Here is a 23,725-nt window from a genome sequence, read left to right on the forward strand (position 1 = left end):
AGAATGTCTATTGTTTCATCAACTTGCAGATATTATGTTTCCTACACTAGAAAATAATGGACCTCTATGCCCATTGAGCGAGTGACTCACCTCCTGACTCCCCAAAGCCTTTCCACTATCTACAAGGCAGAAGTCAGGAGTGTGATGGAATACTCTCCACTTGCTTGGATGAGTGCAGCTCCAACAACACTCAAGAAGCTCGACACCATCCAGGACAAAGCAGCCCGCTTGATTGGCACCCCATCCATCCACCCTAAACATTCACTCCCTTCACCACCGGCACACCGTGGCTGCAGTGCGTACCATCTACAAGATGCACTGCAGCAACTCACCAAGGCTTCTTCGACAGCACCTCCCAAACCCACGACCTCTACCACCTAGAAGGACAAGGGCAGCAGGCACATGGGAACAACACCACCTGCACGTTCCCTTCCAAGTTACACACCATCCCGACTTGGAAATATATCGCCGTTCCTTCATCGTTACTGAGTCAAAATCCTGGAACTCCCTTCCTAACAGCACTGTGGGAGAACCTTCACCACACGGACTGCAGCGGTTCAAGAAGGCGGCTCACCACCACCTTCTCAAGGGAAATTAGGGATGGGCAATAAATGCCGGCCTTGCCAGCGACGCCCACATCCCATGAATGAATATATAAAAAAAACGTGCTGCACGGGGTACCAATAATGTATCATTCTGAGGCAAGCAAACATCACACAGCTCTTTGAAGGAGATGGAAGAATGGAGAGCTTGTGCCTTGGATATATGGTTGATGGACAATGATGAGGATTTTGAAACCATACACTGGAGATTGGGGAGCCAATGGAGGTTGGCGAGGTGATGGGTGAGGAGGATTTAGTATAATAGAGGATGTGAGCAGAGGAATTCTGGAGTTGTTGAAGTTTGTGTAGGGTGGTCCTTGGGAGGCCGGTGCTAGAGAAGTCGGAACATCTGCACAACCTCCATACCGCTGCAGAGATCACGTACAATGAGGCATGGGGGTTTTCTGAAAAGGATTTTTCTGTTCCTGCGTTTGGTGTATTGGATTTCCCGGGCGCAGAAAATACAGGAAAATGGGGTGGAGGGCTTCTCTTACAGGCTCATCCTTGCCCAAATTTCGTATATTCGCTGGACCCAGGCATAGCCAGGTGCAGGAACAGGGCAATCCACATCGTAGGCTCCATTAAGCAGACACTGGGCAATTTTAGATGCTTGGATCAGCCCAGCTGGGGAAGGGGGTGGGGGAGAAGGCAAGTGAGGGACTTACAATATGTCCCATGAGTTTCATGAAGTTGCTGCACTTGCACATTAATTGTCCATTAAATTCAAAACAGAAAGTTAAGTCTAGTAATTAAAAGCGTAAGTACCCCTTTAACGAAGTGATAAATGTTAATGACTGTCAATCAACCTCTCTGGCCGAGAAAGTGAACAGTTAAACATGTGGAATCTCATTCCTTCAGGTTGTGAATTGTTGAGATTTTAAAAATGTCAAATTCAAAAATTTAAAATTTCTGTCTCTTTTTTTTCTCGGTCTTAATCCAATCGTTCTTTCCCTCTCTTTATTTCTCTTTCTGTGCCTGATTTAACTCTAATTCACCCTCCTTCTCAGTCCTTCCTCTGTTTATTTCTCAATCCTTAAATCTCATTAGTTAAGGAGTTACGCTGATTGCCCCGTCGTTCACCAGGGTCCAGGATGCCCTGTTGCCCTCACCGCCCCGTTACCAGCTCGCACTTCCAGCAACTTTGTGGGCAAAACATTTTACAACATCAAACTAGTCTAACAGATGCCCTGCTCCAGCTCAATCTGGGCCAATGTAAACATCTTCACATTACTGCATTCACTTCAGAACAAAGTAAACAACGGCCTAAACATTCTTTCACGTTAAAAATAGTCTCCGCTTTCAAACATGGATGAGTTATGAAGAATTAACATTAGTATTTTTTTTTTGCCTTCTGTTTTAGTTTATTTCTGCAAGCTAGTGCGTGCTGATGAGATACTTAGAGAAACTGCCTTTACCTCCCTTAAGTCTTGGAAGACTCCCCCACTTCTCTGAGCTACTTTTGCACCTCTTCCTTTCCTAATTAACATGCTTCTTTGACAATTAAATTATGTAAATAAAACAAAAAAAATAGTCCTTTCTCCCCCCGCCCCCCCAAGAGCTCTTGGAAGAATTGCTCTTTCGTTTCCCCCGCTATGGGCACCCACCAACATGGAGGTGCTACTGAACCCGACAGCGCTAGGGAGCTGGACGAACATCAGTAGAGATGCAGTAAGCAATACAAAACTCTGCTGCCCATATCCACGATTGGCGGCCATGCCTTCAGCAGTCTAGGCTGTCACCTCTGAAATTCCCTCCCCATTTGATAGTGCTCCTGTGAAGCACATTTTACTACGTTAAAGGTGCTATATAAATGCAAATTGTTGTTGCTGTGACACTGAGAGGGCTCAGTGACCCACAATTTTCTAATCCCTTGTTCTGCTTTTGCAAAAAAAAAAATTTCCAGTGTCCTGCTGCCAATTGGCTCTGTTTAGGTATCAGCACAAAGTCCATGGTTTTAGTTTCTTACTTGGACTGTGGTGGGAAGAGGTAGAGTGACCAGCCCTCACGCTCCTTGAAACAGGGCGGCAGCTTGGCTTGAATCCACGCCCGCAACCGTGCTCCTTTACTCTGCGGAAACAAGTTGGCACATATCAGTCCTGGTGCCCGAATTCCAGCTTCGGTTTCGTTCCCGTCACCGAGAACGGGAGGGTTCACTTTAAAGATCAATATTGGAGGTGGTTCTTTTTTTGCAGGGACAGAACAATAATAACGATAAGAAATTCTCCTGCAATTGACTCTACATGAAGTGCAAGCATTATGTAATGGACTTAATAAGGACCTAAAACTCCTGAATAAGCAACTTCATTAACAGCACAGGAAGCAAAACGATTCCAGATACAATCAAATTGTCTCTGATGTGACAACATCTCCTGCAACTGCAGTCTATTGAAGTACAGAAAAATGCAGGCAAACTGATATATCTGCCTCTACTGACTCAACAAACATGCCTTACTGTTAACGGTTTGGGAAAAGCGTCTGATTTACCTGATTGTCCAGACAATCTACATCTGCTACACCTCACGTAGCTGTTATTTTGAATTTATTATATTTATGTAGACTGTAGGCAAATCATGATAGAACTTGCATCAATTTTCTACTGCGGAATGTCCACTGAGAACTAGGCCAGTCAAGCTCATATCATAGTGAAACCCTTAACAGCTGAGGGGGGTGGAAGGGGGGAGGGGGGGAGAACGAGATACAGAGGGTGAGAGAGAAAGCTGGAGACAGCGAAAGGGAGAAGAGAGAGTGAGATGGAAAGATGGAGACAGGGAGAGAAATGGGAAGAGAAAGAGTAGATAGAAAGAGGTAGCTTCCTCTCAGCCTTTCCTTGCTTCTCTGTATCCAGTTAGCTCTCACCGTCTGTCTGGAGAAGAGGAGAGAGTGGTGAAGAAGACACCTGCAGAGAGAAAGAGTGAGAGAACTTCCATTCCCTCTGTCTGCATCAAGTTCAAACTCATGTCCCAGAGAAAATATTCAAATACAATACTGTTGATTTCTACCAAACGTTGTCAATTTCTTGTATTTTTCAGTTTTTGGTGTCACTTACCATATCAATTTCATCTTCAGTATTTTCAAACTCAGCTCTCTGCTCATCCATGTGAAACTGGTGCAGCATGGCGGCTGGGGAGGTTTTACCATTACAGTCCTGGCGGTCCATCGGTGGGGCCCTGCTGCTATGGATGCTGGGGGACCTGTGAAGACTAGGTACCTGGAGGGTGTCGGGAATGTCGAAAGAACCCTTCATCTCCAGAGATTCCATGCGCCTCCCGCTACCTGCTCGGCTGGTTCTCTCATCCTCTGACCCGTCGCCTTCTTCGGAGCTTTCTTTGCCGTCGCCCGAAAGGAGGGATTTTCGCTCGCTGGACTGATGCTTGCGCTTCAGGCTCTGAGCTCGGCCAAGGCTGTTCCAGCTCGAGCGCCGGCTGTTCCAGCTGCTGGCCGTGCTCCAGGGAGCGTAGGGGGAACTACGTGCACTCGTCTGAAAGTAAAGAAACACTGAATTAAAAGACCAATAAACCTTACCCACAGTCTTAAGTTCAGAATGGGAACTCGGGGAAAGATATTGGAGAGCTCATAGTGACCATAAACTTTGTACCCGCAATACATTCAGCACCTTCACAAAAGGAAAGTGTACTGATATTGATAGTTGTTGCTGGAGATCAAAAGGACATATCATTTATTAGGCTGTTTACATAGCTAGTGTAGATAAGGAGATTGGGAAGGACAGAGTGAGCTTGCATTTATATAGCACCTTTCACGACCTCAGGACATCCCAAAGCACTTTACAGCCAATGAAGTACTTTTTTTTTTGAAGTGTTGACACTGTTGTAATGTAGGGAAACACAGCAGCCAATTTGCACACAGCAAGGTCCCACAAAGGGTAGACAGGGCCTCGGTTTAATGTCTCATCTGAAAGACAGCAACTCTAACAATGCAGCACTCCATCAGTACTATACTGGAGTGTCAACCTAGATTTTGTACTCAAGTCTCCAGCGTGAAGCTTGAACCCACAACCTTCTGACTCAGAGGCGAGAGTGCTATCAACTGAGCCACGGCTGACACCATTAGACAGATAGAGCTGCTCAGTAGGAAAGCAGGAAGATAGTGAATCAAGACTGTGCAGTGAAGACTCTGACAAAGTCCTCCTGAGTCCTGTGGCCTTTTATAGTTCCTAACGCAATACAGAGGGGAGAAGAATTGTGAAATGACTCCCTCACATCCGATTAACACCATGTTCCTTTAGACGTAGTACACTGCATTAGTGCACTAACTGTCTAAAGCACTGGCACCTCATTAGTGCCATTTCGGTACAAGCCACCCATTGTCCTCACTCTTTCGCTGCACTCCCGTCAGTGACAGTCACAGGTTTATGACCCCTGTTATAGGGAATCTTCCCATCAAGCTGTCCTTGAGAGAACCTCACCAACGGGACCACATTTAAAGAGGGAGTCTCGCTGCAATGACTCCTTTCATCACTCCAGGACCTTTTTTTTTAATAGAAAGGACAGTCTTGCCATCAGGGCCTCTTTTATTGATGGATTCTCACTATCAGGATCTTTGTTAAAAAAAATCTAACAGTTACAAAGAATTATGATTAAGAGTAACTCCCCCCTCCCTTTTCTCTGACCACTTTGCGAAGTTACGGCAGCGGGAGTAGCTCGGATGGAAATTTCCTGGCCAGTGTCATCGCGACAGAACCAGTGCACAATACAACAAAGTCATTTTCAAACACTGGACCCCCTGGACCCGCAATTTCTCCAGCGAGAGGTAAAGGAAGAGAAAGATTTTAGTGCCGCGAACAACAGCCCAACATTTGCAAAAGGTTAGCGCGAACGAATCGCGCAATGCTCAAAATGTATTGCAAAACCCCCCCCCCCCCCCCCCCCCAATATCTGCTTTGAAGAAAATGCAAAACAAAACTCACCGGTGATTTCTGCTCGTAGTAGTTGGGATCGATAGATACGTTGCTCCCTCTGCGGGACTCACTGTACAAATACACAGAATCACCACAGAGCATCCCCTTTGGCGTCGGCATTGGTGTGGCGGTGGTGTGGATGATGAGCGGTGGGGTCAGACTGGTTTTCACGTCCACATGACCATTCAGCGCCATCACTGTTGGCGACAAAAGCGATATTCATGCCCATTGGTCCTGACTGTCTGACACCTGCAATTTCACCCGTTCTTTTTCGCTCCTTTCAAACACTTCTGCTCAGAGGCACCAGGCTTGCCGTTACCATCTGGTTGAAATTTTTGAAAAATGATGGGCCGGACTTTCTGAGGCATAGCAGCACTAAGGTTGCCAACCCTCCAGGATTGCCCTGGAGTCTCCCAAAATTTAAGACTAATCTCCAGGGCATGCTGCGAGCAATCCAGGAGAAAAATCATGAGGGCATTTAAAAAAATTGTGTTTTCTTTTTATTTTCTTTGAACACTTGTGTTTATTAGTTATAAAAATATCAAACATGGGGATAAAAAGACTGTTTGACTGACAGTCAAGTGTAAGAAAATAGATATGTTTATACATTATTCTAATACAGAACAAAGACAGAACAGCTAATGCAAGCAGAATTGGTTTGAACTGTGTGTTTGCAAATCATGTCTTTTCCCTTCAATGACACTGATAACATTGGAGAGGATGAGTTTCAGGGCTGAAGACATCCACCACCCTAAACATTTATTCCCTTCACCACCGACGCACTGTGGCTGCAGTGTGTACCATCCACAGGATGCACTGCAGCAACTCGCCAAGGCTTCTTCAACAGCACCTCCCAAACCCGCGACCTCCACCACCTAGAAGGACAAGGGCAGCAGGCACATGGGAACACCACCGCCTGCACGTTCCCCTCCAAGTCACACGCCATCCAAACTTGGAAATATATCGTTGTTCCTTCATCGTTGCTGGGTCAAAATCCTGGAACTCCCTTCCTAACAGCACTGTGGGAGAACCTTCACCACACGGACTGCAGCGGTTCAAGAAGGCGGCTCACCACCACCTTCTCAAGGGCAATTAGGAATGGGCAATAAATGCTGGCCTCGCCAGCGATGTCCACATCCCATGAACGAATAAAAAAATATATAGATTATTAAATAAATAAGCTAATTGGCATTAATATAATACGGAGCGACCTATGCAAAATTTCATATATACAAAAAAAAGTATATATATATAGAAGTTTCAGGAGTCCATGTTACATATAGGATTACCAGCCAGTTTGAAGGAATCAAAAGTGGAGGTCTGCCTCAATTTTTTAATACAATATACCTACTTTCGAATCATATTAAAAGGCTATCTTTTAAACGGTTGCTGCTATCAAAAATACATGGATCCATATAGCTGCCGTCATGTTTGATATGCCCAAAGCATACACACAAATTTCTGCCTTTCCCTAAAACTTACACAGCAGGCGAACTTACACGTGGTATTTGGAAGATCCTTTTTGCTTCCAGTGTCATCTTCAAGGCTCTGACAAAAAAAGTCAGCCTCTGAGTCCGACTTCGATATGTCTCCCTTGAGTGAGAGTGAAGCAGAGATTTAAGTTACAGACACAAAGTGGTGGGGATTTCAGGCATAATCCCCGCACGTTTTCAGTCACTGACAGTAATCTTCACTAAATTAAAATCTTAGAAGTAAAAATTCTATTTAATAATGTAAACAAAATATTACGGTCCTTACCTCGATGATTGGAAATGTCTTTGAAAAAGGCGTTAAATATTTTCTTTGATTTTAATTTCAGCCGTGCAACAATTATTACAACATGAAGTAACATGCTTATTATGAGCAGCTCATGCAGCACATAGTGCTCCTCGTTAACCCAAGGTAGCAACTCAATTAGAAAAAAAATTACTGAAACGCTAGTTTTTCTTTTTCCTCTTAAGGGCCACCTTTTTTTCTGCTCTGCCAGGTAGCAAAGTGTCACGTGTTGTTCTTTATCTGGGAGGTAAGACAGTTTTATAAAAAGAAAGACTTGCATGTATATAGCGCATTTCATGACCTCAGGACGTCTCAAAGCCTTTTACGGCCACTGAAGTATTTTTTTGAAGTGTAGTCACTATTGTAATGTAGGAAACGTAGCGGCCAATTTGCACACAGCAAGGTCCCATAAACAGCAATGAGATAAATGACCAGATCATCTGTTTTAGGTGCTGGTTGATGGGTAAATGCTGGCCAGGAAACCTCCCCTGCTCTTCTTCAAAATAGTGCCATGGGATATTTTACATCCACCTGAGAGGGTAGACCCAGCCTTGGATTAACATCTTATCCAAAAGGCAGCACCTCTGATAGTGCAGCACTCTCTCAGCACTGCACTAGAATGTACTCAAGTCTCATGGAGTGGGACTTGAACCAACCACCTTTTAACTCACAGCCAAACAGTGCTGCCAACTGACCCACGGCTAACACCTTACACATCAGTTCTGCAAGATTCCAGATTGACTAGGTTGAAAAACAAGCATCTTACAGAAAGTTGAATACATCATCCCTCCATTGCTTTTTAGTCTCTACTTTCTTCATTACATTTGGTCCTTGTTGACTGTTGTAGCTTTTCCCACACTTCTTGACTAGCTCCTTGTCTGCACCAGAAGTGTAGCTTATTATAGGTTAGGATTTACCATCCCTGAGTAAAATTCAAGCCATATTTTTGAAGACTGAAAAAATTACTACCATGAGTTTAAATGTCTACTTGTTTCCCCACTTCTTATAAGATTATTGTTGTCTCCCTCCCTCTGTTCAGATGTCCCTGAGCCAAGCATGCTGACGCTAGGGGCTGTGACGCAACCTTCTAATAGTGACATTCTGTGATCACTCAGCAAAAGACCACACTTGAGCAGGGCCAGCTGGATGTTGATAGCTCTTCCCTCCTTTCTCTCTTGGAGCTACACCACCTTCTTTCCATCTCACCGCCCAGCTGTTCACTTGCAATACTTGCGTCTCTCCTTTTTAATAACCTTCCCTTCTCCTGACTGCACAATTTAACGTGTTCTTCTGGTAGAGAAATAAAGGCAGCCGACTCCAGCACAGCAGATGCAGGTCCTTGCACGGACGCTTCAGAGGTGCATGGCAAAATGGAAGAAGTGGGTGCTTTCCTCCCATGTGATATGCCAGCGCAGGACTCCCCAGTCAGAAGCCTGTCTGAAAACCATTTGAACTTATCATCCATAAGGGGTAGGTTGGAGCCCCAGCCACTGGGGATATCAACCTACAACCACAGAAGTGTGAAGCAAGCATCTGAACCATCGTGGCATATGGAGTTTACATTTACTGCAACCTCCTCCACCTCAGAAAACATAAAACAATAACAGAATTTGGCTGAGAAGTGTGAGTTCATTATGGCAAGTTGTTTCCCTGTTCACTGGCTAGCTAATATAAAGAAAGTCGTGCATTTATATAGCACCTTTCACGACATCAGGACGTCTGATAGCACTTTATAGCCAATTAAGTACTTTTTAAGTATAGTCACTGTTGTTATGTAGGAAACATGGCAGCCAATTTTCACACAGCAAAATCCCACAAACAGCAACGTAATAATTACCAGATAATCTGTATTAATGATGTTGGTTGAAGGATAAAAATTAGCCAGGACACAGGGGAGAACTCTCTTGCTCTTCTTCAAAACAGTGCCATGGGATCTTATATGTCCACCTGAGAGTGCAGATAGGGCCTCGATTTAACATCTCGTTCGAAAGGCAAGCTCCAACATTGCAGCACCCCCTCAGTATTCTGGATTGGGACTATGAACCCACAATCCCTGACTCAGAGGTGAGAGTGCTACCTAATGAGCCATGGCAGACACCTTATGATAATAATAATGATAACGGAGAGCTCCTTGTGAGGGACTGGGTGATGCCTTTAAAAATAGTTGGATTCAGCCTTGCATCTAAGTATATAATGGAGGGTAGATGCTGTAGAAATAATGGAAGCTGTTCAAATCAGAAAATTAAAGCTTGGATAAGCATCGATCTGATCCTAGGTTCACCTGCACCCATTATACACCAAAGGATAGATTTTCCAAGTCCTCACGTGATGAGGTACTCACAAACTGTGAACACACATCAGAACATGGTGGATTGGTTTCATGCTATATTTCCAATGAGCACTCATGGTGTGCAAGATATCATGTTGTAAAGCATGATAAAGACACCTTGGTGTGGTAAATATTTTCTACATTCTATTTTTTTCTATACTTTTACTGATTGAAGTTTTGGAACTGGATATGGGAGTGCTAGTGTCAGAATGCTAGGTTTAAAAGTGCACCAAACACTCCCATTTCCTAGACTCCCAAACTGAGGACCTCGCCCCCTATAGATTTCTTGGTAACCAATTCATTAGTTAGATCATTAAGAGTCAAATATGTGGAAAGTATGTGTAATCGAAAAATGTTTTTTTAAAAAACTAAACATCTATCAAAGATTTTGATACTGCTCAGGCCCAAATCTTTACAATGACAGGATGTAGATAACGTCATTGCACATGTAGAGGAAGTGTGCCCCTCTGTGTACTCACCACTTTTTGTAAGGGGCAGGCACCTACGAATCCAAAATGCCAAAATTTTATTCACAAATAAGTTTAAAATAACCAAATTCAACTACTTTGGTTTTTCAGTTTGTGATATCAGGTGATATAACCAACAAACATTGCAGCCCATCACTTGCCTCCACCATGGATTAGGTTTGGTTATGTACTATGTGCTGCTTTAGTTTATTTTTCATAAATCTTCATTTGTCACTCCCTACAGAGTATTTAGTATTGGGCTGGATCTAAACTTGAGGGTTCATTGTGAATTCCTACTAGTACCTCAGACAGTTGGGACTGCTCACCCACTTCCTATGAGGCTCTCAGCCAACCAATCTGTAACTTTTTTATAAACAATAAAATAGCACAGGCCGTTAACGGTTTGTTGTAATAATTGTTGCATCACCGATTACTCTTTAAAAGACATTGGGGAGACTGTGACTTCTGGTCTTTTGTGATCCAAACATGACAGCAAGCAAAGAGATGTAGGACTTGAGTCTCTCATTGACCAACAAGAGTTGCAGCAGAATAAAGTAGCAAAACAGAAAAAGACAGCCACCCTCACCCAAAGAGCACCATATGTCTCTCTACGACTAGTGCTGCTACACTATGGCAGCGACATGCCAATATCCCATTAGCCCTTGTCAACCCATCACCTAAATTTAGCTGGCAAGCAGGCAAGGAATGCATCAGGTATACATTATTTACCTGAGGTCTTTGTCCCAGTTTGACTTTCTGAGCAAAAAAAAGGGTTTATGAAAGAAAACTTTAATTAAGACTAAGTAAACTATTTACGTTAACAACTGCTTGTTCCTTTATATTCTGAGAGACTTGGAAGATACAGAGGAAACATAAGTGCTCTAAGAAGACTGTTCGCACTGACAGAAGCCTGCTGTGGTTCAGGCGGAAAAGAAATGGAACAAAAGCACGAAGGGTAGAGGACACAAGTTTTATTTGGCCAGAAATGGGGAGGGAGAGAGTCTACCTGTTCCCTACATTGCTGAAGAGACTTGGGTTTTTCCAAAACACACTCAGAATGTTTCTAAATTCTCTCTTAAGTCTCTTTGAATTGATGTCTGTTGCGCTGGAAGGTGTAAAATAATTATATAGTCAACCTTGATGATTGAGGTAAGCGTGATTAATCTGATCACTTAGAGGTGGACCTCTGTATTTTGTACTTTCCTCTATTCTTTTGGGGCTTTCTGTGATCTATGGAGGACATCAGACCACTGAATGACTACAATTGTCCAGAATGTGATCAGCAGACATGACTGCAACAAATGTCCAAACAATCTGTATCTCTTCAGGTTCTTTGGATAATTGTACTCTATGTAAGTCTTGAAGAGAAGAATTAAGTTCTTTTGGTGACAAGAGATTCATTCTGTTGGCCAGGGAGGGGTTATTCTTTGCTATGGAACTAAGAACTGGCTTGACTACCTCAGCAAACAGCCTACAATGATAGGACTGGAGGAATGTTTAGAGCAATCCTAAATCCTCTCCTGATATCTTTTTTCCAAGCACTGTGGTGTAGCATGGAACTTCCTGCATGTCCCACTGCCTTGCCACCTGTACACTTACTACTTCAAAAAATCAGTTTTGTTTCATAGCTAGTTGCAAAAAAAAACATATGAAATTAATCATCCTTTCTCTTCCATCTAATCTCTTAGTTACTTGTCCTCTTTTATTGCTCAGGTAAATCAGTAGGAGTGGAGGACATACTGTGCAGCCAAAATGTATCTATTAACACATTGGAATAAAGCAAGAATGTTTCTCAGCGTGTATTTCGGTCATGACTGTGATGACTATCTTCACACTGCTACCTTGAAAGGAATGCCAACTACAAGAACTGGCTGCGTAAATCAGAAGTACCAAAGAGAAAGGTGCCTCAGACTAGGTCACACCTATTAGCGAACAGACCCAGACTTCCCCTGGACTCACACTAATTAAGTTATGTCATTGTGTCCTGCAGTGTTTGTTAAAAATTGGAAATATTTTCATAAATGAGAAAGGAGAGGCAAATACAGAGAAGCCTATCTCCTACACATCCCTCACAGAAAAAAAGGTTCAGTCATCAGCTCACCAGAGATACAAGTCTAAAATCAGCTTCCATCTGTTTGAGTCATAAATTTGCTCCAAGGACTAATGAAATACAGTCAAAGCTATTTCCACTGTCAGGCTTCATACTCCCTGAAGCTTGATTTGAACTCCAAGGTCAGCTGCCAAAGGTGTCACTGAACTGTAACAACTCAATCAACCAAATTGCGGCTCATCCACGACTGGATATCAGACAAGCAGTCTGACAACATAGAGGCAGTGGAAAGGTCAAGAGATTTGGAGGGGGTCAAGAGATTTGGAGGGGTCAAGTGATGTGGAGAGGTCAAGAGATGTGAAGGGGTCAAGGATTGTGGAGGGGTCAAAGAAGTGAAACATCTACTTTAAAAGGTTAGAAACATGGAAAATCTAAAGGATAGAATAGACTGTTGGTCCAATTAATCCGTCCTACAGACCTAGCAGTTAGGTAGGATATGGGCATAAGAATTTTGGTTGAGCTGAAATTTATTGACGGTGGAGGATGAGGGGCCAGCCAAGAGATAATGAGAATAGTCAAGTCTGGAGGTTACAAAGGATGTTAACTGTATCCTTCTGATTTATATCAATTAGTGTTAATTGTATTCAGGTGGTGCATATCAATTGGAGAAATGTTTCTGAAACCATCTAAAGAGGCAGCAGAAGTGGAAGGAAAACAATGGAAACTAAATGAATGCGTCTATGGCCTGAATGATGCTTCCAGGGTATGGTATTTTTCGGTGAGATCTGTTTTGCTGAAAATAGGTTGTGATCAATTAAAAGCAGATCCTGCAGTGTTTTGTTGGTGCCATAACGGAAAACTTTCAGGCACCTTCATGATGCAATTTGAGAAATTCTTCATTAATAAGATTAGAGTAGAATTTAAAATTGGAAGTCAGGCCTGTGGGGCTTTTAAATATATGGTTTAGATATTAAGCAGGATGGGTCTGGTATAACTTTAAATCAACAGTGCTATTTAGAGAGTGTTACTCCTATCCCATTGAATCGTACTAGGTCATCACAGAAAGATGATGTTATATCTAATGAACAGACAGAGCAATTACGAAGCTTGATTGGTCAGTTGAACTCGTTGTGCACTCAGATTAGACCAGATGCTAGTTTTGATGTGTTGGAGTTAAGTACTTCAATAAAACACCCCATAGTAGAGAATGTTTTAAGGGCAAATAAAACATTACAAAAATTAAATATAGATAAATGCATACTTAAGTTCCCATCCTTAGGAGAACCAAAGAAAATGAAGCTAGTTATCTTTAGCAAGGCTTCACATGCTAGTCTTCCTGATGGGTATTCTAGTACAGCTGGTTTCATAGTGTTTCTTATGGGTGAGAATGGGAAATGTTGTCCTTTAGCTTGGGAAGCTAAGAAAATAAAAAGGGTTGTTCACTGGCTGCTGAAACACTGGCTCTTGTAGACGCAGTGGATATGGGATTCCATATGGCAAATATTTTGAGTGACACCCTGTACAATGGGAGTCCTGAAGATAGTATACCCATTGAATGTTATGTAGACAATCGTTCATTGTGGGATAATGTACACTCTATGAGAAATGTGAGTGAGCAAAGATTATGGATTGACCTTGCTGGCTTGAATCAAATGCTGGAGAGAAAGGAAATCTCTAAAATTAAATGGGTGGATTCAAGCCATCAACTGTCGGATTGTTTTACTGAAAGAAGTACATGTACGAAGAAATTATTATGGGTTCTAGAGAAGGGTTGCCTCACAATGTAATGCTTTGAATAGTATAAATTGTACAGAGTATGGAAGTTTTTGATTTTTGAAATTTTTGTTTGTATTGTATATGTAAAGTTTATTTTTTTTATTTAAAGAGAGAGAAGGGAATCTGTTAATTGTATCCATATGACATATCAATTAGTGTTAATTGTATTCAGATGGTGTGTATCAATTGGGGATTCTTTTGTATCCATTTATATGAGAGCTTATCTAGTGGGTGCACTGTGGGTGATGTGAATCTCTGTGAATAGAGGCTTGGAAGCAACTGAAGACCAGGCTCTAGTATTCTATCCTTCACCACTGGGCTATCCGATTTATGACAGGGGAGGAGATGGGCAATGTTACGGAGGTGGAAGTAGGTAGTCTTTGTGCTGGGGGGGGGGGTTGGAAGTTCATCCCACAGTCAATTAGGATGCCAAAACTGCATATAGTCTGGTTCAGCCTGAGAAAATGGCAGGGAAGGGGCTGGATAAAATGGCAAAAGTACTGAGTTTGTGGTGGGGGCCGAAGATGATGGCTTCAGCCTTCTCAATGTTTAACTGGAGGAAATTGCAGTTCATCCATGACTGGATATTGGACAAGCAGTCTGACAACACAGAGGTAATGGAGGGGTCAGGGAGGTGGAGCAGGGTGTCGTCAGCATACATATGGAAGCTGACCCGATGTCTTTGGATGATGACACCAAGGGGCAACATGTAGATGAGGAAGAGGATGGGCCAAGGATAGACCCTTGGGGGACTCCAGAGACTCTCCTGGCTCATTTATTCAAATGTGCCTGTCAAGCAGCATTGTCCCATCTGAGTGAAAATCAGCAAATGTCATGCTTTTCATACTAGAAGGAGTGAAAATCGGACCTTGATAATTACGGACCAATATCCTGACTGCCAATTCTGTCAACGTTCATGGGAACCATAATCAGTATCAAACTGTTGCAATCTTTAAATTACAGCAACCCGCTCTCAGTCATCATTCTGGCTTCACAGTAAATAGGTTGACTTGTGATACTTTCAATCTGAAAGACCAGAACTGGAGTATTTTTTTTTGGAGTCCAGCGTAAAGTCAAAACAGTAGCCTTCAACATTTCTAGAACCTTTGATAAAATATGGTATCCCAGCCTCATTGATAAGCTCATGTTTTCTGTGATACATCTGGTGAGCTGTTGAACTGTATGCATCATTTCTCCAGAGGATGCAAACATGGACTCATGGATATTTGAAATTTTATCAGAGCAACTACATATGGACCACTAGGGAAGTGTGCCAGCCGAGATCTCTTTCCCATTGTCATTAATAACATGACCCTTGCCATTAAAGCGACATTGTTCTTTGTGATAAAATCAGCCTCTACAGAGTGGTTAACTCCTTATCTTACAGACAAGGACCAAATTAATCACTGCAGGCATAAATAGACAGAAGGTGACAGAGAGCGGAAAAAAAAGTGTCATTTTTGGCACTGAGATTAAGCCAACAACCTATCGAGAAAGATTGGCCACAATGCTGTCACTTTATATTACATAGAATTACTTTGAATTTACAGCACAGAAACAGGCCATTCGGCCCAACTGATGTATGCCGGTGTTTATGCTCCACATGAGCCTCCTCCCACCTTACTTCATCTAACCCTAACACCATATCCTTCTATTCCTTTCCCCCTCATGTACTTATCTAGCTTCCCCTTAAATGCATCCATGTCATTCGCCTCAACTACTCCTGTGGTAGCAAGTTCCACATTCTAACCACTCTGGGTAATTGTAAACAATTTTACAACACCAAGTTATAGTCCAGCAATTTTATTTTAAATTCACAAGCTTTCGGAGGCTACCTCCTTCCTCAGGTGAACGATGTGGAAAATCTGAGGAAGGAGGTAGCCTCCGAAAGCTTGTGAATTTAAAATAAAATTGCTGGACTATAACTTGGTGTTGTAAAATGGTTTACAATTGTCAACCCCAGTCCATCACCGGCATCTCCACATCACTCTGGGTAAAGAAGTTTCTCCTGAATTCCGTATTGGATTTATTAATGACTATCCTATATTTATAACCCCTAGTTTTGGACCGCCTCAACCCCCACAAGTGGAAACATTTTCTCGAAGTCTACCCTATCAAACCCCTTCATAATTTTAAAGACTGTATATATATATATGAACTGTAATTTCTTTTCCGTTACCAGTGTTCAACTCCTTGGCTTGGTTATCACATCCCATCTACCCAAGGCATCAAGGCCAGAAATGGCTGGATAATCTGGAAGAAGAGCAAGAATGTGACTCATCGTGATCAGCAACTTCAGTGTTCCATGAAGCCTACTTCTGCCAAGTGGTGGAATATTTTATTGCTTGTCTGGCAGTCTGGAAGGGAATGAAGTTCTTGCTATTGGATTCAATATAATCCAAAGTCACGCAGTGTACTTGCTGAGGATGAGCCATCCCATGCCAGGATCCACTCTCTCTAACATCAAAGAGATATGTTTGGGCTGTGAGTCCTCCGCAAAACAATGGTCGGAATGGCACCACAGGAGTTGTTACTGCTTAAGTCAGAGTTCCATCTTTATGTCAGTAATACAAGAGATGCTGCACCTACACTTCAACATTCTGTATCAGTCCAAAATCCCTGTACAGCATACAAGTAGCAAAACTTGACATAACTCCCTTAACTTATGGTACTCTTTCTCAGACAGTGTCGGTACCTTGAACTATGTCCCCTTCTGTGCAGAAGTTCAAAAGGAGAGTTGACTATGTGAAATGAGTGTGCGTGAAGGCACAATCAAATTTACAGTGGGCACGGGTCCACAGCATTAAACTGACATTAATTTGTCACTAATTGACACAATATCACTCAGAGAGGCCATAGGATGGCTGGTTTGAGTGATGGAAAATGTCACACTGATGTAGTAGGGTATAATATTGGGGCAGAGTAGAGGGGGCTTTACTTTGCATCTAATTTTGAACCAGGGGTAGTGGAGCATGTTTCAGACTGTGGGAAATCTGTGACTTGCCTCTAGATGCCTCAGTATAATTTGTCCAGGTAGTTCTGTGCTCTTTGTTATAGCTGCGTTCAACCTTGTATTATGTCACCAAAGATATCTACGAGGAATTACAAAGACCATAGGGTAAGGGCTCCTTTATAGGAACATAGGAACAGGAGTAGGCCATGCAGCCCCTCAAGCCTGCTCCACCATTCAATTTGATCATGGCTGATCTGTACCTCACCTCCAATTCCCTGCCTTGGTTCCATATCCCTTGATATTCTTACCTAACAAAAGTCTTGAAAGCTCCAATTGTCCTCCAGACATTTGGGGGAGAGAATTCCAGATTTCTACTACCCTTTGTGTGAAAAAGTGCTTCCTGATTTTGCTCTTGAATGGCCTGGCTCTAATTTTAAGATTATGTTCCCTCATTCTTGATTCCCCCATCAGAGGAATTAGTTTCTCCATATCTACCCTCTCGAATGCTTTTAACATTTTAAACACCTCGATCAGATCACTGCTCAATCTTCTATACTCAAGGGAATAGAAGCCAAGTTTATGCCATCTGTCCTCATAATTTAACCCACTATGCCCCAGTATCCTTCTCTATATTTTGTGCAGGCAAGGGAACAAAACAGCAGACTAACCATTTCTAATGGTTTTTACCCTTAAGGTGGCCATCACAGTGAGGACTGAAACACCGCTTTAAAAAGCAGATAAAATAAGATCTTTTTTGTCATTGTTACCCATCTGTTGGTCTATGTATTTTGGTTGCACATTCAAATCAAATTCAGAATAATGAACAACCAGCTTGATAAAAGAAAAATATTTATTTGGCCCCTACAGTCTGCCCAAAAAAAAAATCCCGCAAAACCTTTGCAAAGGGAACCGTCTTCAATGGAGAAAAAAATCAATCCTCGACTGGCTCCACAGTCAGGTGAAGTGACTAAACATTCACTCAGATCAATTAAGGGACTGTATATGAAAAAATAAAGCGGACAAACACGATTCCATGTTATAAAAGCAGCCCGCAAGGCTGCCGTGGTTTCCTCTACTCCCTCTCTGCTGTTTTATTTTAGAAGTGTCTTGGGTGTGAATTCATGGTGAATAGTTACGTACCCCAGACGAGTCGACAGGCAGCTGAATACAGCTTAACTGCCCACTCGCATCCTCCCGCTTCGGGACCTCCTGAAGTGAAACAAACACGGTGTAGACATTGAGGTGACTGAAATAAGTTCAACTTAAAAATTTCAGACACTTTGAAAAAAAAAACACAGTTAATTGAAGAATAAAAAAAGTTTCAAAAAAATCATTATTTCTTTCAAATATTTGCACTGAGGTTAGGAACAGTTCACACACAAAAAATTACATTACACAATAATATCAGGGTAACCAATATCCATAATACAGGATATGTCATACTTGAAAGAATGATGTACCCATGAAGGCTTTATGTTTTGTTACTGCTAGAAATTTGTACTAATAAACAACAATTTGAATACTTGCTTCCTTTCAAGAACAAAATGTCAATGATTTGTTTTGAACACCTTGTAAATAGATTTCCAAGCCAGATTGATATAGATCTCTAAAATTCATTTGAAATCAAAGTCAACGTGAAATATATGCAACATAACCTCCCCTTCCCTTTCTAAATTTGTTCTTTACTTTAAGCCATTATTTTCTGAGAGATACAGTAGTGCCAACAAGGGTTCATTACTTGCTGTAGTATTGATATAGTTAAGCTGTGTCTCGAATTTGCTTCATAGTCTACAGCGACAGCCTTGTCTATGTGTAATGAGTTTGTGCAGGCTCAACCCAATTCCCAGTGGGCATGAGTCCGCAGCACTAGGCTGGCACTATTCTGGCACTAATTGACACCAATCTCGCTCAGTGAGGTCATAAGATGGTCGGCGCGAGAGATAGAAAAAATCACACTGTTGCAGTAGGGCACATTGTCGAGACAGAATAGAGTAGGAACATAATTCTGTATCTAACCCCAGATCCTGGATGATCGAGTTTAATTATCCCTCAACTTGACGGGCTCAAAATTCAAGGAAAAAAGTCTCAAAAGAGGATATTGTTAAGTGAGCTCATTTCTGAAAAGTGTTTCAAGAGACATCCGATTGGGGATAGAAATACTTTACTGCCAGCAGAAAGCATCTCTGATATAAACAAAAACTACCAGTAAAGTATCAATACTTATTGCCATAATAAAAATTATCCTTAGAGGGCTCCACTGTATCTGCAAATGAATTCAGGTCTCTATTGCAATGTGGCTTGCTGTAGCACTGCTTCTATAATGTATCATAGGCGCCTGTAAGGTTTTATTCTGCATGTATAGGAGAGTGGGGAAATGGATAACCCAATTAAAATGGGGGAAGATTAGACTCTCCTGAATGTCAGTGAATGTTAATAACTCATGTCTTAGCATAAGATAGATATATATTTCTGAGGTAGAGATTAATATACTACTGGATTGGTGACTGAAGGCTGTGGACAATGATGCAAGATGCCGTTAGGATGGAGTTGGTTATGGGAGAGGTGTCTGGTCTCCGGAGGCATGTCACAATGTGCCGACTACGTTTGGAGATCTTACAGCAAGTTAGCAGAATGAAAATGGTGTTGTAGGAAGGAGAAAGAGAGAGTGAGAGAAGGAGAGAAGATAAGTATCTATCACAGAGAAGTGCTGCCAGTAATAACAACACCAACAACTTGGATTTCTACAGCACCTTTAACGTGACAAGGAACAAAGCTCCAGAAACACGGGGAATGATGAGCGATAAAGTGAAAAAAGGTGTGGTATAGGGTACAGCAGGAACAGTGTGGAAAATACCTTTTAAAAAGAGATAGGGGAGGGTACAGGTATGAAGTATTGCATGGGATGACAGAAACAAAACAAACGGCTTTTCTTCACCAGCGGTTACGAGACAACACGGCATATTTCTGACAAGTTGACACTTATGCCCAAGGGTTGCACTGTCAACAGTATATGATTAACTTTCTAGCGGACATCCAAAGCACCTCACACTGTGTATAAGTGGAGTGACCTCATTTACCCTGTGATAACGCACAAACAGCCAGTCACTTCACACACCATCACATGATACCTCCTGTCAAAGCAGCAAAGCCACCAATAAGTACCAAACCCTCAGGCAGAAACAGCAACAGTTAGAGGCTGAAAGCAGGATAAAGGAAAGAAAACAACAGGCCTGCGTATCCATTATGCAAAAGGTTCTGCCCCAGACATCATGCAGCAGCCAAAGTGTGTTTTATAGACCTGTTTCATTTCCAGGCTACTGCTGCTACCTAGCAACCATCATTGTTAGCAAAGCCATGCACTGAATATAACGAAAGGTGTTTATATACTGTAAATCACTGGCGGGCTGGAGGAATAAATATAGCATAACTGTCAATTTGCGTAAGTGAAGAACTCTCTATGGAGAATGGAAATGGCTTGGACAAGATGAGTGACTCAATGCTATATTGTAACAATCACTTCCGCTATGCAGAGGTTCCCAGCACTCCATCAAGAACCATCTTACTATAGACCTGAATAAATACTTTGCCAGAAATTATGTTTTTTTTGGGACAGTTGAATATCTCCCTAAGTCAATGTTTGACAACTTTGATAATACATGTACAATATAACTTTGCGGAGATATAGATATCAATCTGTAGTAGTGAAAGAATCCTAAAGTTCTACAATGCAATCACTGTTTTGTTGGTTGTAGCTCCAACTCAACAGAAATAAAATGGTGACCGCCATTGGTGACTTTAATTCAGGCAAAACCAATCAGCTAAACCCTCTCTGGCATCCCCTTACTATCAAGAAACAGCCTTCTGAGAATTGGCAAACTCCTTTAGTTTGAACTTAGCATTAATGGTAACCAGTTACAGTGGTCACAGATATATTTAACCACTGTTAGAGAACAAATATCTCAAGTGCTACTATCCTATGTAGCAGTGGTCACCAATGGGTTGTGAAGGGTGGGGATGGGTCTATAACAAAATGGTTCTTGCCAAGGGAAAACATGCTCTGTATAATACCTGCTGGGAATGGTCGTCAACTCCAGGTTATTTATTGAGTAAACCTGCAGCTATAACTTCAGAAAGCACTTGGATGGATGCCATTTCACATCAATAACCTGGAGCACACCGTGCATTGATGGATTGATGGGCACCACCAATTCAACACATCGGAAACAAAATTAAACATCTTTTGTAGGATCAAAGCAGTACATGTTATGAAATAGAAGTAACAGATACCAGGGAGTGATTTCAAGGCTATTACTCAGTCCTGGGGTTCAGGTTCTGAACCATCCGCTCCATTCATTTTATACATGTTCGCATCTGAATACCTTAATTAGATTATAGACCTCTGATCATTTGCACGTATCTACCACTCTACATTGCTGTTATCTTGCTCTATCACAGCTAATTAGACCACATCAATTTTATTAACCATTTGCATATGTTCAAATTACAAATAGGAGGCACTGAAAACAAATCATATTGAAGAGACAGTATATTTTTTAGTTACTTCTACAGGCTGGAATTCAGTATGATTATTGAAATCTTTAAAATATAGATTTTTTGTTGTTGATGGGATGGCTGGGTTATTTACCTCCTTTTATATCCTGACTTTCAGTGCTCCCACCCTTTTCTTAATGTTCCTTCAGCCTGGTAGATGGGACAGTCTACATCATAATTCTCACCACAGCAGACTTCAAAACTACTCCATGTCAGCCATGGGAAATGTCCCCCCCTCGCAGATTTGGCCTCTCCCTGGGAAGGAACCAACATGAAGGGGTCCATGTGGAGGCAGAGACAAGAACTGGAGAATTTTGCCCAAGTTTGTCAGGTGTGACTGAAGTGGGATAAGCCAACAGGAAGCAAGAGATTTTTCTCTCATAACAAAGTGGAACACCCAGTGTCTAGCCAGTGTTTTACTAAGGCCATTTTCTTAGCGTAAGGAGACAAGGCCTGCTCTGTCCACCCAAGAGATGTTTCTTGAGGGACATTTGTTAAAAAGCTACAGCGGCGTTGATGTACCAAAAGATGGGTTTCGGCTGCCTGGCTGCAGAAGAAAGATGACTAAGGACTTGAATTGGGCTACCATGGTGGGTATTAAACCAACTTCTAACTGGTATTGGTTAGAAGTAAGTGGTAGGAGTGAAAAAACTGGGTGGCAGTGTCAGAGGTATCACTGATGTCCTACCTTTTAGACAATATTGTACCTTCCTCTAACCTCTCCCCCACTGAGGAAACTGTCCTAGAGTGGTACTAGTGTGAGAGAGCAGAACCACTGGAAGATGTCCGCAGTCTAATCTTAACACTGTTCCCAGCCATCAGCAGCCTAGCCTGAGTTTCAAGACAAAAAGAACTATTTAAAACAAATAGTCCAGTTAAAACTGGAAGGTTGTCTGATAGTGCGACGTAATTGGAGATTGATGTGCTCTAATGTAGCAGATTGCAGGCATACCCAAAGAGTCTGTTCTGGTTACTCTCCATTAAAGTGCCACCAAATCAGGAAATTTCATTGTCACATCCTAAACAGATTGAAAAAGATGTAGAGACACTTCTACCGATCGGTTTATTTTAAAAGCCCAGGGAACTCCAGTTATTCAACATTAAAAAAACATTTGTTGCACATGAAAATGGGTTGTGCAAGCATTTGTAATCTGTTTATGGTGCTCAGAATTACTGAAGCATGAGCTCAGCCCTTCAAAGGGCAGTAAATCTTAGAACCAAAGCTATTTCTAATCTATCTCTCAGCATCATTGAACCATTCTTGCAGATTAAAGCAAATCTTTATTCGACAGCAAAGGTGTGTTTTCATCATTTTCTCTCCGCAGGTCGCTGACTCTGGGTAAGGTCCCAAAGGCCAAGCAGCCATTCTCACAGCTGAGCATGGCCGTGTTCTTACGGGCTGCATAAGTCCCGGCCAAAATGAAGATGTCTGGGTAATTCCCCCATCAATCATGCCTGGAGACTGCACTGCTATAAGTGACTGGGATTCATTTTACGCACATAATTTGTATTATGTAACTATTCCCCACTCTGCATTTTGCTGGAGAAATAATCCTGCTTTTATCTGTAGTTTTGGTCATGAGTTCTGTTTGCTGTAGTTCATAGAGACTGTTTAAATAGACTCTATTTGCTGCGCCATATGTCCCGCTCCGCCTCCAACTCATTGGGTGACACAATGCTGTCAGTACTCACTCCAGTTCTTATGGGGCATCCACTTTTGTACTTTCCAGCAAGGTTTCACTGGATAGTGAGCAAGGATCAGGGACCCTGGCTGATTCTTCCCCTCCCTACCCCAGGAGCGCTGAGAACAACTGAAGCTTACCTTTCCCTAGCTCAGGTAAGATCAACTAACTCAGCACCAACTGCGGATTAGACTTGGCACTGTACGGCTTTGCTTTTGTGGCACAATTAAACGTTTTCCAAGTGAAGATGTAACGGAGGCCCACAATACATGACCATAATGCACAATACAGTGGGTCTGAATTAGGGGCACAGTAATGAAGGCTAGCCATCAATCAGTGACAAAAAGCACAGCAATTTAGAAATGGATTTCACTGTCAGTTTACAACAAACCCAACAGTAAGAAACTTGTATCTTCTTGTTTCAAGACACTATATAGGTAATCGTATAGGTAACAGGTGAAGCTGGTACCACTTTAACTCGCAAATATAAAAAAAATCCCAATTTCAGCCCATGGTCCAAACTGCCATTGGATGTCATTAAAGGGAGAGGGCATTCATCTGAATTGTCACATAATCTTTGATATTATAAAAGGAGGATTAGACGCCGCACCAACTGATGTCACA

General features: G+C 42.1%; 1 protein-coding gene across 1 annotated transcript in view; it reads right to left on the reverse strand.

Moving 5' to 3' along the window:
• Positions 1 to 23,725, reverse strand: part of cacna1g (calcium channel, voltage-dependent, T type, alpha 1G subunit) — a 369,805-nt gene that overhangs the window by 157,603 nt on the left and 188,477 nt on the right. The window contains exons 14-17 of the mRNA XM_068004449.1: positions 7,017 to 7,110; positions 5,527 to 5,714; positions 3,649 to 4,080; positions 2,569 to 2,669 (exon numbers count right to left, since the gene is read on the reverse strand). Coding sequence (XP_067860550.1) covers positions 2,569 to 2,669; positions 3,649 to 4,080; positions 5,527 to 5,714; positions 7,017 to 7,110 — 815 coding nt within the window. The remainder of the gene's footprint in view (positions 1 to 2,568; positions 2,670 to 3,648; positions 4,081 to 5,526; positions 5,715 to 7,016; positions 7,111 to 23,725) is intronic.

This window comes from Heptranchias perlo, chromosome 23 (genome assembly GCF_035084215.1).
Source record: "Heptranchias perlo isolate sHepPer1 chromosome 23, sHepPer1.hap1, whole genome shotgun sequence".
NCBI classification, from domain to species: Eukaryota; Metazoa; Chordata; class Chondrichthyes; order Hexanchiformes; family Hexanchidae; genus Heptranchias; species Heptranchias perlo.